Below are 14,440 nucleotides of genomic sequence, written 5' to 3' on the forward strand. Positions count from 1 at the left end.
GTAAAGAATTTTGGAAGGAACTGTAGCTAAACATTTCTAGTTAATTTGGTATTAAAGAAATATAATAAACCATTAAATAAAATATAAAACAATTATATTGTCAAAGTATAGTGATCTGCACAATTCTGTCCCGTTTTATATTAATATTTAAATGTCTTGTTTTGTACTGTTTTTAGCAGGATAAAAATCTTTTTAAAAATGGTAATAAAGATAATACTTCACATTTATAAGATCTTTATGCCTTCTCAAGATTTAGGGGTTAGACTTAAGTAATTAAATGGATAACTTGATCAGAAAAACTTCTATTTCCTTGAGTTGCCTAGACTAGAATTTCCTAAAGTGGGCCCTTACAGAACTGAGGGTAATAATTAGTAGTACATAGAGAGGGGTCCCATGGTCAGATAACTCTGGAAAATACTGTGCTAAGCATCAGTAAATGAGTTTCTTTTCTGCAAGACTTCTCTGAGCCTGTGCATTGTAAGCCTATGCCTACTTAAAGAGGAAGATGTAATAGGCAGTGTTTCCCTAACGTATTAGTTTTATATGTAACTCTCATCTCAGAACACCTCGGATTAGTGTTTTAAGGAACATACTTTAGGAAAATGCTAAACTAATATCTGGGAGGAAATATTGGTATTTAAGACTCAAGTGTTTGCTGTCTACTCAGATGGACAGTAAAATTGCCAACCTTCATTTGTGTAGACTTGGCACTATCATTATTCAAAGAATAGCAGACTTCTGTTCGGTGCCTTAAATCATGAAAATGTAAATCCATTTTTTATTTCAAATGTCCTATTAAGATTATAATAAAGAAAATTAGTACATACTTTATAATAAAGTACATACTTTATAATAAAGAAAATTAGTACATACTAAATGTTCCTTAAGAGGGTAATGCTTAAGTAAATTATGTTACATACGTAGGATAAATATCTCTGTCAAAAAATATTCTTAGAAGAATACTTATTGAGACAGGAACATTCTCAAGTTATGTCAGGAAGTAAAGGCCATAAAACAGAATATACAGTATTGTCCCAATATTGTAAAACAAGCAAATGAAAAGCAAAACCAAGAACAAACAACCAGAAAGGACTGGAAGGAACAAAAAAATCAAGATGTTAACCTTATTATTAATAAATTAATTAAAACTTAAATACGCTATCTCATTTAAATATTAATATATGTGCTACCATGTGTAGTTGTTTTTTTAGCTAATGGGTCAAGTCTTGTGCTTTTGAAACCAAATTCAGAAGAAATCTTAAGATCTGGATATGGCCTTTACCTTTGTCAGTAACTCACGTAGACACGTCAGGGAGGTCTTTTGTTTACTAGTGTCTGCAACTTTCACTATGGGAGAAAAGTATTCTCTTCTAATCTGGAAGGCATGGCTGAAGATAGCTACTCTGTGTCCCTGGTTGTGTCTGAAGCTTAACTAAATTTTGGCCTCAAGGTGGCCTTACTGTTCTGAGCAAGTACTTAGAGAATTATTATAGGAGCGTACAGGGAAATCACTCCAAATGTTTACTTGGCTTTGGCCTGCTCGGTAAATGCTTCATCAACATGCTCAGGCACCACTCAGCCTGTAAGTCCTCCAGTTCACGCCTCCACTCACCAGAGTCCATTTTCCACCCACAGTACTCTGTAGGAGTCAGCTTGCTGTGGTCTCCAATGGGCTCCTCCTTTTTGGTTCTCCTGGTTGATATCCTTGAAATGTTGGCCTCACTTGGCTCGTGTGCAGGCTTCTCTGTTGTTTTCCTGGCCCTTCTCCCTCTGGTTGTCCACGGGATGTTAGTGTCCCCTGGGGCTCCATTCTCCATGCTTCCTTCTCACTCCCTGAGTCATTCTTCACACCTGTAATGTCCATGGGCTTGAAATCACTCACTTTCCCTTCCCTACTCTGGAAGGGAGGAGGAACTGCATTCAGAGTGTTTAAGCAATTGGCACAAAGTTACTTAATGTATCACTGAGAAGAATAAATATAGTGAAAGCAAAACATTTTATTTTACAAATACTAACTTATTAGATCATAAGAAAGATAATTCTGTGCCCCAAGTTTCAGAAAGAAAATAAATAATTTCCTTCCTCAGGTCATAGAACCAATAGCAATTCATTATATTTCCTTTCTCTTGAAGGCTGTCTTCCCGGTCAGCTTTTCTCTGTCTCCCATCCACTAATAACTGTTGACCTTCCAACATAAGTTTCTACTTTGTCAACAGTTTTTTGTCTTATTCCTCTAAGTTTCCCCCCTTCACCCCTCATGTACCATTTGTATGTGCGTTACTTAGAAAACTAATACTCAAGCAGTATGTTCTCTCTACTCAAGAGTGTTCAAGGCACCTAAAGGTTGCTAGTGTGCTCGTTCTCTCCCTCTCCCCCACCCCCCTCATTTTTATCCCACTGCCCTTTACAACCTTGCACTAATGCCTGGGCCATACACAGTAGGGTTTGACAGGTGCCAGTCAATGGGTTTAATGGGTTGACAGTAAATTAACATAATCCAGTTTAGATAAATACTACCACATATTTTTCAAATATATATGGTTTAATTCTTCTATTTTTCCAAACAGGAAAAATTAATTGTTGGGATGTATGACATGGAAGAGACTACTAAATAGTTTCTCTGTTGAGTACTAAATTGTTGTTAATATTTTCCAAGTTCAAGTGCCAAATGGTTTCCTGTTCATGCCTTCTACCACTTCTCACAACTGCATCTAGTAGTACCCTCATTGAAATGTTGTCATTAGAGGTCTCAGCTGCCTGCCAGCAGGGTGAGAAAAAGGTCAGATGATTTACAGGACCTAAGAATTGAAGGAGACAAGTCTTAAAAATGATTAAACTTAGCCAATCACCTCCTTTGGGGATTGGAGGTCATCCCAAATTTTGACAAAATCCATGCTGTGCTCAGGGTAGATTTTCTATAACCTTAGAATTTATGTTATACAATAAAATGTACTGTATGTCATTTTTTTTTAAATCCAAATACTGTTGGAACCATTATTTTGATTTTTTAAAATTCCAGTTGATTCTTAGATGGTCCCATTTGTTGTGGCTGAGTCATGTATTTTTCATTTTTCTTTTCTTTCTTTTTTTTTTTTTGGCCAAAGTTCATACTGGAGATATAGTTAAACTGAAGTAACTTTGAGTCCATCTTGCTACAGTTTGGTAGGATTGATAATTTTCCTTTATTCTCTTAAGGTAAAGATAGATTGTTTCTACATATATTCTGAATGATTTTATTTTATATTAGATATAGTTCTTAAAGATTATGTACAGAATTCCATGCATAAATCATTCTGTAGAGAAATCAGTAACTGAGATATTGTTCCTGTGACAACATATTAAATACAATTGTAATATTTCCTTTCCAACGTTACCTAGATGAAAACAATATATCATAAAGAGCTTCCAGCTTTTGTTTTCCTAAATGTTGTGTTGGAAGAAGTATTTGCTGTCATTTCTTCATATAGCTTATTATAAAAATAAAAAGCAGAAAGTTAAAAATGATTACTTCAAGTGAAAATGTATTAATTCAGCGTTAATACTTTTGCACAATGCTTTAAATTATAGTACTATATCAGTTTTTAACGTTGAGATCATTGTGCATTTACACATTTTAAAGACATTAATTTCACATTTTCCTGGTTTAATACACAGTATATCACTTTATTATTAGTTCTGGGAGCTTATAGGGATCATATCTTGTTTATTATTGTTTCTCCAGCACAAACTGTTTTGCCTGGCTCTTAGTAAACATTCAATAAATATTTGTGGAATGCTTGAAGAAATGAGGAATCTGGATTCCTGCTACCAAAACCGGTATTATGGTTTTTAATCTTCTTGTCCCATCAAAGAGAATTTAACTCTTTGCATCACTGTCCATTCTTGTCCTCATTGCTTCCTACCTCAGGGGAAGATGGTCCTAAAGTTAAGCCATGGGCCAGGCGTGGTGGCTCACGCCTGTAATCCCAGCACTCTGGGAGGCCGAGTCGGGTGGATTGCTCGAGGTCAGGAGTTCGAGACCAGCCTGAGCAAGAGTGAGACCCTGTCTCTACTAAAAATAGAAACAAATTATATGGACAGCAAAAAATATCTATAGAAAAAATTAGCCGGGCATGGTGGCGCATGCCTGTAGCCCCAGCTACTGGGGAGGCTGAGGCAGTAGGATTGCTTAAGCCCAGGAGTCTGAGGTTGCTGTGAGCTAGGCTGATGCCACGGCACTCACTCTAGCCCGGGCAACAGAGTGAGACTCTGTCTCAAAAAAAAATAAATAAATAAAATAAAGTTAAGCCATGTACATGATTCTTTGAATTTAGTATGCAAACATGCCCACATCTTCCCCACCTTCAAAAAACAACCAAACTCTTGACTCAAATAGCAATGCACTGTCTCTCTCTTCCCTTTGTTGCCAAGCCTCTGAAATACCTCTCTTCCCTCACCTCTAGTTGTAGCCTCACTTTATTTCATTCCAGGCTCCACTCTGGAGTCAGACACCAGGGGTTCTGATCTTGGCATTGCCTCTTACCAGCTTTGTGACCATAGGCAGTTCACACAATCTCTCTAAACACCGCAGGACATATCTCTTAGGGCTGTCGTGAAAATTAAGTGAGATAATAATGCATTTAAAGTACTTCTGCATCACCCGGCACATAGTGAACGTTCAATAAATGGCAGCTGTTCTTCTTACTGATTGAAAGAGTAATAAGAATTCAGAGATGAGAAAGATTGGTGTAGGCTTAAGAATTATTTTGAATTCATCCAACTGCTCACTCATTCTTCAGATTAGGAAATTAGGGCCCAGAGAGGTTAAGTAGTCTATGTTTCATGGAGGAGGTGATATGTGAATTGGATTTTGAAGAATGATAACCATAGTTTACATCTATTGAGTGTTCATGGTGGGCCAGGGACCATTCTAAATGCTTTACATGGATTGTTTTATTTAATCCTCAGAACATTCCCATGAGATCAGATTTTGGCAGCTAGAAGTAGACAGTCTGAGGCTGGACGGGGAGGATAGAGAGGAAAGAATGAATAAAAAGGTGGAGGAAGGAAAGACATGCTAATTTCTGAAGATGGTGATGAGGCTTGCCAGCTGGAATGAAGAGCTTGTCTTAAGCAATGGAGAGGACCAGTGTTGGACAGAGTGAGGCAAAATTATAGGAGGCCTTGACAACCGTACCTCAACAAAATTGGCTTTATCTAATGGGCAAAATAAAGAGCAGTTATAAATATATGATTTGGGGAAGGGAGGATACAGAATGGGAAGTAGAGTTTTAGGCACATTGATTTGGTGACATGCACTGTGAAGGTCCGTGGAGGGCAGAATTAGAACAGTGTTCTTCAGACTGCTGGACTCACGGCCTCTACAAGCCACTTTTGGTTACCACTAGCCACTAGGAGAGCGTTAGCACAGTTTCCTATAAAGTAGGAGCTTGAAAAAGGTTTAGTGAGGGAATGAGTAAATATAAAGGCAAATTGGCTAAATAATGAATTGGAGGTTGTTTCTAGGGGTGAAGTGCTGAGACCTGAGACTGTGTTTAAGACAATGGGAATGGAAATATGGAGGCAAATCCTAGAAATGATTTTGAAGAAGAAATAATAAGACTCGGATACATATTGGACAAACACTAATATTTAGAGCCATATTTCAAATTTATTATTTATAGCAAAATGTAGTGTCAGAGCCATTGCATTTGGTACATTCTCTTTGTAAGTTTCTTTAAGCAGAAATTCTGTATTTGAAACAAAAATCACATTTCAAGATGATCTTATGCGCGCGGGAGAGGGCGGGTCTCCGGGCGGGCGGCGGTGACGGTGGCTACGCCTGCGAGCGCGGCCTCCCCGGGCCCCTGGCGGCCGCCCAGTGGTTGCGTGTCCCCGCCGTTTGCGGCGGCCGCGAGCGCAACCGGACCCGGAGTCACGCCGCAGCCTCTCTGGCCGAGGGAGGCGCGTGGCCCGGCCTACACCATGCTGGCCCCGGCTCCCACGGTGACGGATTCCCGAGGCTCGCGCCTCCCTGACGCCACCGCCGGGGCGGGTACGTGGGGTCGGGCCCAGGTGCTGGACGGGCGCTCGGGGGGTCTCGCCCGATCCGAGCTCGGACGCGCGGTGTGGACGCCGTCCCAGGCTGGGCAGTTCGGGGTCCCCCGCATCTCGGCCGCTACTTGCCATTGTCTGCTGCCGTGGTCCGCGGGGACGTGTCCGATCCGTCCACGTTGGCGAGTTCTAGAAGGCAGAGCCCTGGCGGGACCCAGCCGCCTTCGGGGAACCCTGGCGTTGGACAGGTCAGCACTTGGTAGCGGTGGTCTCCGTGGTGTTTACTCTACGTCCAGCCCCTCCTCCCATCAGGTTCGTGCTCCGTGACCCCTGGACGGCAAAACGTGGAGAAACTGGGCCACGGTGCTGCGTGTGGCCTTTTCGCCACACGTCTCCAGTGTCCCCGCAAACCAGCGTTAATAGTGTCAGACTTTAAATTCAAAGCATGATCAATTTGTTGATAACCTTCAGAGAATAAACAGCCTGCTTACTGCTAAAAAAAAAAAAAAGATGATCTTATAAGTAATTATTATTACCATTAAAACTTACGTCTCTCTACTTTCTACTCTACTCCATTTCTACCACTTTTGCCCCCTAAGTGGATTGTTGTTGGAGTCTCCTACTGAACTCTGGCCAAATGAACCTCCTCATCCTCAATTACACCTGGCAGTTGCCTCCTCCCACCCTTTTGTTCATACAGATGCACTCCCCCATGGATATCCTTTCTTCTTCCTTTTCATTCCTATTACTAATTGAAATCTTAGCCACCCTTTAGTACCAAATCACATGCTACCTTCGCCACGAAGGAGCCTGGCTAAAAGTGACTCTCTCTGAACTCCCATGGCACTGCCTGATCATTGGGTTAACTGGGTATCCATTTACCAGTATTTTATTTGTATCCTCTACACTGATAGTACTACGTGCTATCTAGTTGTTGGATACATATTTGTGACATGAATTCAAGCTGTCTTAAGTACTACAAATCCTTTCCCAAACAAGAGTTTCCATTTGTGGTCAGCTTTCCCCTAGTATACATTTTTTTTGCAACATCGAGAATTTCACGTCATTTTTGTTGGGGATACTTAGAAAAAGAAAAACTTTTATGTTGGGAATGGAAAAGAATATTAACGAGAAAGACAGTGCAGGATTAGCCATTTTTTCCAAAGAACTTTTTGGTTGGATAAAGGACTCTGAGGAAAATTAAACCTGAGCATTTATTACTGCACTTCTGCTTCTGAGGACAGAGAGAAGTGGACTGAATATGAGAGAGGCGTGGGACTCCAGCCTTTGGGTCCTTAGGAACCCAGAGGGACCCAAGAAGTGGAAATCCAGGGGATTGAGGAGCAATAAAGATCTGATGAGATAGATCACTTGAGCCCAGGAGTTTGAAGGCGCTGTGAGCTAGACTGATACCCAGGCATTCTAGCCTGGGTGACAGAGCAAGACTCTGTCTCAAAAAAAAAACTGATGAGAAAAAAAGATGTGTCTTAGCAGGCATATTGTCTGCAAAAAGGCAAGCTGAGTTTGTAAGTGTATCTCTGAACTTGCCATGGAAGGTGATTTTTAGAATGTCTAGAGAACAAGGAATTTATTTGTACAGTGCCATTACTAATGTAGGATGTGGAAATAGTTACCTGTTGGTTATTATTTTAATGAAGGTAGAATATATTCATTTCCTTGGTTCACTCATGACTTAAAACCATATTTTGTTCTATAAAATCGTAGGTTCCCCAATTACGAATTATACTATTAGGATTTTCGAGATTCTAACTTTGTAAGCTGGAGAGGACCATTATACTAATATTCTACCAATATTTTCAGAACTGTTAAACCTGTCATATTCCACAGCGAAGCTGGCAATTTTTGAGGTTCCCAGAATGTTACGTGCTCTGATGGTTCTGAGTCTTTGCACATGTTGCTGCTCTTGCTAGCATGGATATCTTTCTTCCCTTCATTTTTTTTTTTTTTTTTTTGCAAAGTTAACCCACACTTATGCTACATAATTTTTTCTCAGATATCATCTCCTCCAAAAAGCCTTCCCTGACTATTTCATGACAGCCACTCCCCTGGGTTAGGTGTCACTCCTCCTGTTCCCACAATAGCCCAGGCTTTCATCATAACATTTTACTATCACGGTGTGACAGGTACCATTCACAGGTCCTACTCCCCACTGAGTAAGCTCTTCCAGCAGCCCTGTGGGTGCCAAGTAACCAGCAGCAGATGTGGAAGGCTATGAAAGCTCAATGCAGCATGCGCTTGGTATAGGAAATGTAGGTGAAAAAGTCCCTCTGCCTTATTTATGGACGTGGGTTGTCAATAACGGAGTTTTAAAATAATTTTGGAGGATTGCCATCTATGCCCTCCTTGTCTTCTCCCCACCGGTGCAATATACCTAAACCAACCTAGAAGATAGCAGTTTGCCTATGTGCTGCTCTAAGTTAATGACAGCTCAGTATCAAGCCCAGTTTTTAAGAACAGCGATTATTTTACTATGTAGCCTCTACGATGAAAAGCAGACTGACAAAACATTTTTGTATCGTGGTGAACATTTGCAATTTTGCTACCAAACTTATGAAACCCACCGCAACAATCTTTCCGATTTTTAAAATATCCTGCTGAAAAGATCTCTGGATGCCCATTTTTATGTGTAATATAAACCAAATGTCAGTAGTCTGTCATACCTATCTAGATCTCATCTAATAATTCAGCTTTTCCTTTTTTTTTTTCTTTTGGTGGGAGTACTACAGATCTTCATATGATTCAATTTGATAAAGTTTTTCAGAGAACGAATAAGAATAAGTGTGAACCTCTGGCTATGTTGAAGCAGCATTTTCCTTCAGTACAAACAAAATCATAAGCTAGATATAAAGAACTGGCTTTAAAATTTTGAAGTATAACTTTAAATGTTTTTCGTGAATTATTAATGTCCGGTAATAATTTCCTTTCCTTTAATTACTATAAAAGAGTAAATTTGTGGTGATAAAAAATGCAGGATTTTTAAAAATACATGCAGTATTTAAGAAAAAACTACTTTGGAGCAGAATAGGATGCCTACCATTTATATTGAGCCCAATGGGTGGGAAAATGATCAATGCTTGGTGCGGAGCCTATCAAATACTGTAACTCAAAGTTTCATCAGACATAAAAATAATTGCCGGTAAAAGTTTACCCAGAGTACAATCTGCCCCGACATCGCTTGTATTTGCCAAGACCTCAACGCGCCAACACCTAAGGTGTGTATTCGCCCCTCCCGCTGCCGGCGGCGCCTCCGGGCCGCCCCCAGGAGTGTCGCCGGCCGGCCGGCCCGAGCGCCGGGCACGGGGTGACACCGGTGCCCGAGCCCGCGGACCCCGGGGCAGAAGCACCGTCTGAAGTTCTCCCCTGCTGCCTTTCGGAAAGCCGGCGTGCGCGGGGAGAGTTTCCCTGCACCTTCGCCCGTCGGAAGACGGCGCCGGGAGGGAGCGAGCGTGAGAAAGTGAGAGTGCGCCCCAGGCAGAAGACGGCCGAGAAGCCGGCTCCCGGCGTCCGAGCTCCCAGGCCGGCTCGTCCGCCCCCGGGCCAGCGGAGGGCGGGGGCCCCGAGCAGCGAGGCGCGGGGAGCGAGGCCGGCGGGCGCCGGGGGTTGGCGGGACGCGCGCTCCGTGCCGGCGCCCGGCCTCGAGCCCGCGCTCCCCCCCCCCCCGCGTGCCCGCGCCGCTGCGCGATGCAGTGTGGGGAATGGCTGGGGTTGGCTGAAGAGCGCACAGTGGAGTTTTAATGTCCGCCATGTTGGCCATGGCGTATTGAAGAGAGCGAGCGAGAGAGGAGCGGAGCGGCACAGCCTCCCACCCTCCCGGCTGGTGTTAGTGCCCGGACGGCGGGCTCTGCGCTCCGCCCCTCATCCCCGGCAGCGGCAGGCGAGTGGGAACCGAACCCCTGGTTCTCCATGATCCCGCTGGCCGGGGCCGTTTCCCCAGAGCGGAGAGGTATCTGCTGCGCCTGAGATGAGTAAACTGTCGTTTCGGGCGCGGGCGCTAGACGCCTCGAAGCCGCTGCCGGTTTTCCGCTGTGAGGATCTGCCCGACCTGCACGAATACGCCTCGATAAACCGGGCCGTGCCGCAGATGCCCACCGGAATGGAGAAGGAAGAGGAGTCGGTACGTGTTAACTCCCCTGTCCGACCCACCGTCAGGCCCCGCTCCCTCTGGTGCCTGCGGCGGCGGCGGAGCAGCATACCTACACAAAATGGCCGCCATATTCTCCTCGCCGCCGACTCTCGGTCGCCGGCCGAGCTTTTACCCCGCCTCCCCCGGCCTCGACCCCCGGCCGCCGCGACCCGGCGGGGCCCCTTGGAAGGCCACCCGCTGACCCGGGCTCTCTGTACCCGGGTCCCGCGGAGTTCGGGGGCCCGAAAGGCACAAAGGGATCACGTGACGAAGCTGTCGGCAGCCATTTTGTGGTCTTAGTTCTTGGGCTGGGCCTTGTGCTTCCGAGGGGAACCGGCTGGGTGGCGGTGGGGGTGCGGCGAGCCGGGAGTCGGGGAGGGCAGCCTGCAGGCCCCTCCTCGAGCCGCTGGGTGGCGCTCTAGGGCCACGCGGCCTTCGCGCCGCTGCCCGAGCCCGCAGCGCAGGTTCTGTGCGCAGTCGGGGAATTCGACTTCCCGGTGGCCTGAAAAGCTTGCTGGGCTCCATGCAGCCCCCACGTGGAGCCCCAGAAGGGCATGTAGTGTTTAACGCTGACTGCAGGTCTGTGAGGCTTATTTTCTCCCTTCCCTGCGAGGAAATGTCGAGGGTGCTGCGTGTCTGCCCGGACGACTGACTTTCGTAGAAGATAAGACTTATTCGCAATATCCTCTTTCTGGGACTTGTGCATCCCTCCTTCCCCGATGCTAGTTGGTTGGAGGATGATAAGCTGCTCTCCCTGACCTTTTCTTTGGGCCTGTGAGACTAGGTTGCTGATTTGTTTGGAGTACATGGTTCTTCTTAAGCCTGTAGCTTTATTGTTTTTATTTGTAAAATAAATTTAAGTTCGCATGCTTTCTGGTCTCTCAACATAGGGGACGAAAAGATTCGACTTAATATTATAAGATGTAAATTCCAAAAGAGGGTCCTTTCTTATTCATAACCGAACTGAAGTGGATTTTTATTCGTAGAAATCTTAACATTGAGATGTCTAAATTGGGTGGGTTTCAATATTTAAATGACGGTTTACAGCCAATGGACATGTTATCATAGCTGTGGCTTTACCTTGTTGGAAGTTGGGTTCAGACACAAGGATAATAGAATCTTCCTCTCATTTCTCCCAGATGCTTGACAGTATAACTTGATGACTTCTAATCCTAAGGAATTGCATACCTTGGTTTTCAGGTACAGCCATTTAAACAGGGTGCAGTGTATTGACAGTTAAAGGAAGTCAAGGAGTCGCGTGGATTTGTGTGCTACAATTTTGTTGTGGAAAATTTTACTGTAATACTTCTATTGGTACTGTAAGATTTTTAATGTAGAAATTTTGCTCTGTAATGTTTTCGAAAATAAAACTGTTTAAACTGTTTGGGATGTTTAACCTTTTAAAGTAAAATAGTTATGACAGTGGAATGTTACTTTTGAGAGTAGTGTCTCAAATCTAACTTTACAGATAAGCTAAGTGATAAGTGAATGTAGTAGTTGAGATTGTCTAGTGAGGTACTGACTTTTCAGCACATCAGCTATGAGACAGTACCTCTCAATTTATTTTACTTGTACCAACTTTAGATTAGAATGGTGCCATTTGTTTATTTTTAAATAAGTGATTTGTTTTTAAAAATTAAAGTGCTTGTGACTGCAGAATCTTGTCTTTTGGTTTTATTTTTGTTTCTGTTTATAAGTTTTACAGATAATACTTTAAAGTTGGGGTGTTGGTTTTACTCTGCCCTGGAAATTAATTTGTAGTTGTTGTGCAGCCAAGGAAGGGGAATGTCTTGGTTAAAGCAAGACAGCACTACAGTACACTTTAGAAATTTACTCAAGTCTTTTTTGAATACTTTGGATAGTACCAAGAGTTACAATATAACTAAAGTATCAGTGCTTGTCAGATTTTACAGATAATATTTGTTCACTGAAATAATGTTGACATTTTATAGTGCAATGGCTGTCATTAGTTTGATGTGGAGTCCCTATTTTTGAAGGACACAGAAGTTTTTTTTCCATTCAGACTACCTTTGTACTTCATCTGTTTAGAATTTTTCACTTCACATCCAACCAAAACTATGTGAAGCATAGACCTTAAGAATAGGTACTGAATTTGATAGAAGAATGTAAGAAGTACCTGGTAAACTGTTCTACAATCCTGTGGTTCATGCTAGTAGCTGTAGGTTGTATCAGTCACAATATTGAAAGTAGCATATTACATAATGTTGAAAATGTATAACTAAATATAAATAAAGGTATCTGAATTAACCTTCGAAAAACACAAATTGATTTGTTGAAGCATTTTGTACTTCTAATAAAGAGGAAGGATTAAAACAAACTTCTGCCTTTGATTGACACGTTGGTTATGAGTCGTATTAGTTATTGGTTACCCTCTTAGGTCATGGTAACCTAGAACCTGAATCAACTGTCTAGTTAGAAAAAAGTATATAATTTTATCTTGGTCATGAAAGATGGGGGCAAATGTAGATGAGCACACTTTTCTTATACAACACTTCCTTAAGAAAGCATTTTTTGATCAAATCTGTAAAATTGTTATGTGAAATATACTTGTTACATTTTGTTTCTGTGGTAAACTTGACAGAAATCTAGGTCTTTTAACAGTGGGGAAATAACTATTATTAATATAGCCCCATTTAACCAATTTTAATAATAATATAAACTGTGAACACATTGGCCTAATTAGGCATGCTTCTTAATTTTTAGGAAACAACTTTAAGTAGAAGGCACCCCCCCAAAAAAAAAGAAATCATTTGGAGGTAAAAAATGTTACTCAGCTCTAGAACTTAGTTACTTTTTTGTTATTGTAGTAGGACTGAAAAGTAACTCTGGATTGTAATAAATTGAAGGATTTGACTGGGTTATAGATGTTAGGGAGTAAATTTACAAAAAGTAATTTGTTGCAACTAGCTAACTCTGATCATGAAAGCTTTGTATTTAATGAATTACAGATAGAATTTTGAAATCATAGGGAAATAATAGACTATCAACTCTGCAATGAATGAGTTCCTTTGGGGATTAAAAAAGATAGAGATTTAAACAAGTGGTTAGGGGTACAGATGTCCCCTTATAAATATTTTAACATTTCTGAGTTTAACATTATAATTTAATTTTATTATTTTTATAATCTTAAATGTAGCACTATAGCTTCACATTTAATTGAAAGGGCAACTTACCAGAGACATTAGTAGTACCAAATTTTTTATTAAAATTGACTTATTTTGATTAAAATTGGAAATTTATGTGTTGCACTTCTCCTTTGTGGGAACATCACTTTAGGATAGACATTTGTAGAAAGTTGGTTTTAAAGTGATATTTAACAAATTGGAGCTACTTGTTCCCAGATAGGTTAACTTTTCATTGTATTGTCTAGGGAGTGAGGCTCCGTTTCATGAGGGGTGGTGGCTTAACCTTTCATTTCCTGTTACCTAAACTGGTTTGGGTAGGATATTAGATGTAATTAAGATGTTAATGATGATACCACATTGATGTTTACCCACACAGTCACCTTTGAGACTGTTAGGAGTAGGGTCTAGCCACCATCATCCAGGGCCTTGGTTTTATGAGGTTCTAACCAGACAAAATTGTTTTATACTCCCACCTTTCTCTCCTTCATTACTGAGCCAGTATAGACAATATTATTAAGTCCAAGTTAAGAACGATTTATAAAGTGGACAGGAGTTTTTTGTTTAATTAGAGAGAAATTAGAAATGTGTGCATATCTCTGATATGAATACTTTTTCAAAACTTAAAGGAATCTTTTTGGTTTGATTAAAAATAAGCTTAAGTCACTTTACTAAGCTTAGAAGTTTGATTTCTCATTTTTTGAAAGAAATTAAGTTTTTTTAAATTTTCCAAGATTTTTAGCCCTTCTCTCTGGAGCTGTAAAAATCAATCTAGATTTCTCAATTCTATCCACTGTCTTGGAAGTAAAGAGAAATATGTGAAACCTCAATTATAATACAAGCAAAGTTCAGCAAACTAATTACAGATAGTTTGAATTAGAAAGAAATTGGGAGTGTTTGGGGGTTTTGCCTCAAGTAGCAAACAGTTAGTCCACATAAAAATCAATTGAGAAGTATTAACAAGTTCAGCTTTTACCTTCTCCAAGGGTATTTTTGAGTAGAAATTTCTAAGCTGGGGTTCTGAGGGTTACATGAAAATGATTCTGGAAGTTGCTGAATTCCCACAGTATGCCTATGAAATATTGATATGTTTTTCCAGGAAAAAGGTGATTCATAGTTG

General features: G+C 41.5%; 1 protein-coding gene across 5 annotated transcripts in view; it reads left to right on the top strand.

The window, feature by feature from the left end:
• EPC1 (enhancer of polycomb homolog 1) overlaps positions 1-14,440 on the top strand; it is a 97,074-nt gene that overhangs the window by 19,193 nt on the left and 63,441 nt on the right. For 2 of the 5 annotated variants that reach the window (XM_045554209.1, XM_045554215.1), the window contains exon 1: positions 9,720-10,168. The exons of 2 other annotated variants lie outside the window; for them this stretch is intronic. In XM_045554209.1, coding sequence (XP_045410165.1) covers positions 10,016-10,168 — 153 coding nt within the window. In that variant the 5' untranslated portion in view covers positions 9,720-10,015. One more of the 5 variants, XM_045554232.1, reaches the window with a different exon arrangement.

This window comes from Lemur catta, chromosome 1 (assembly GCF_020740605.2).
Source record: "Lemur catta isolate mLemCat1 chromosome 1, mLemCat1.pri, whole genome shotgun sequence".
Classification (NCBI taxonomy): domain Eukaryota; kingdom Metazoa; phylum Chordata; class Mammalia; order Primates; family Lemuridae; genus Lemur; species Lemur catta.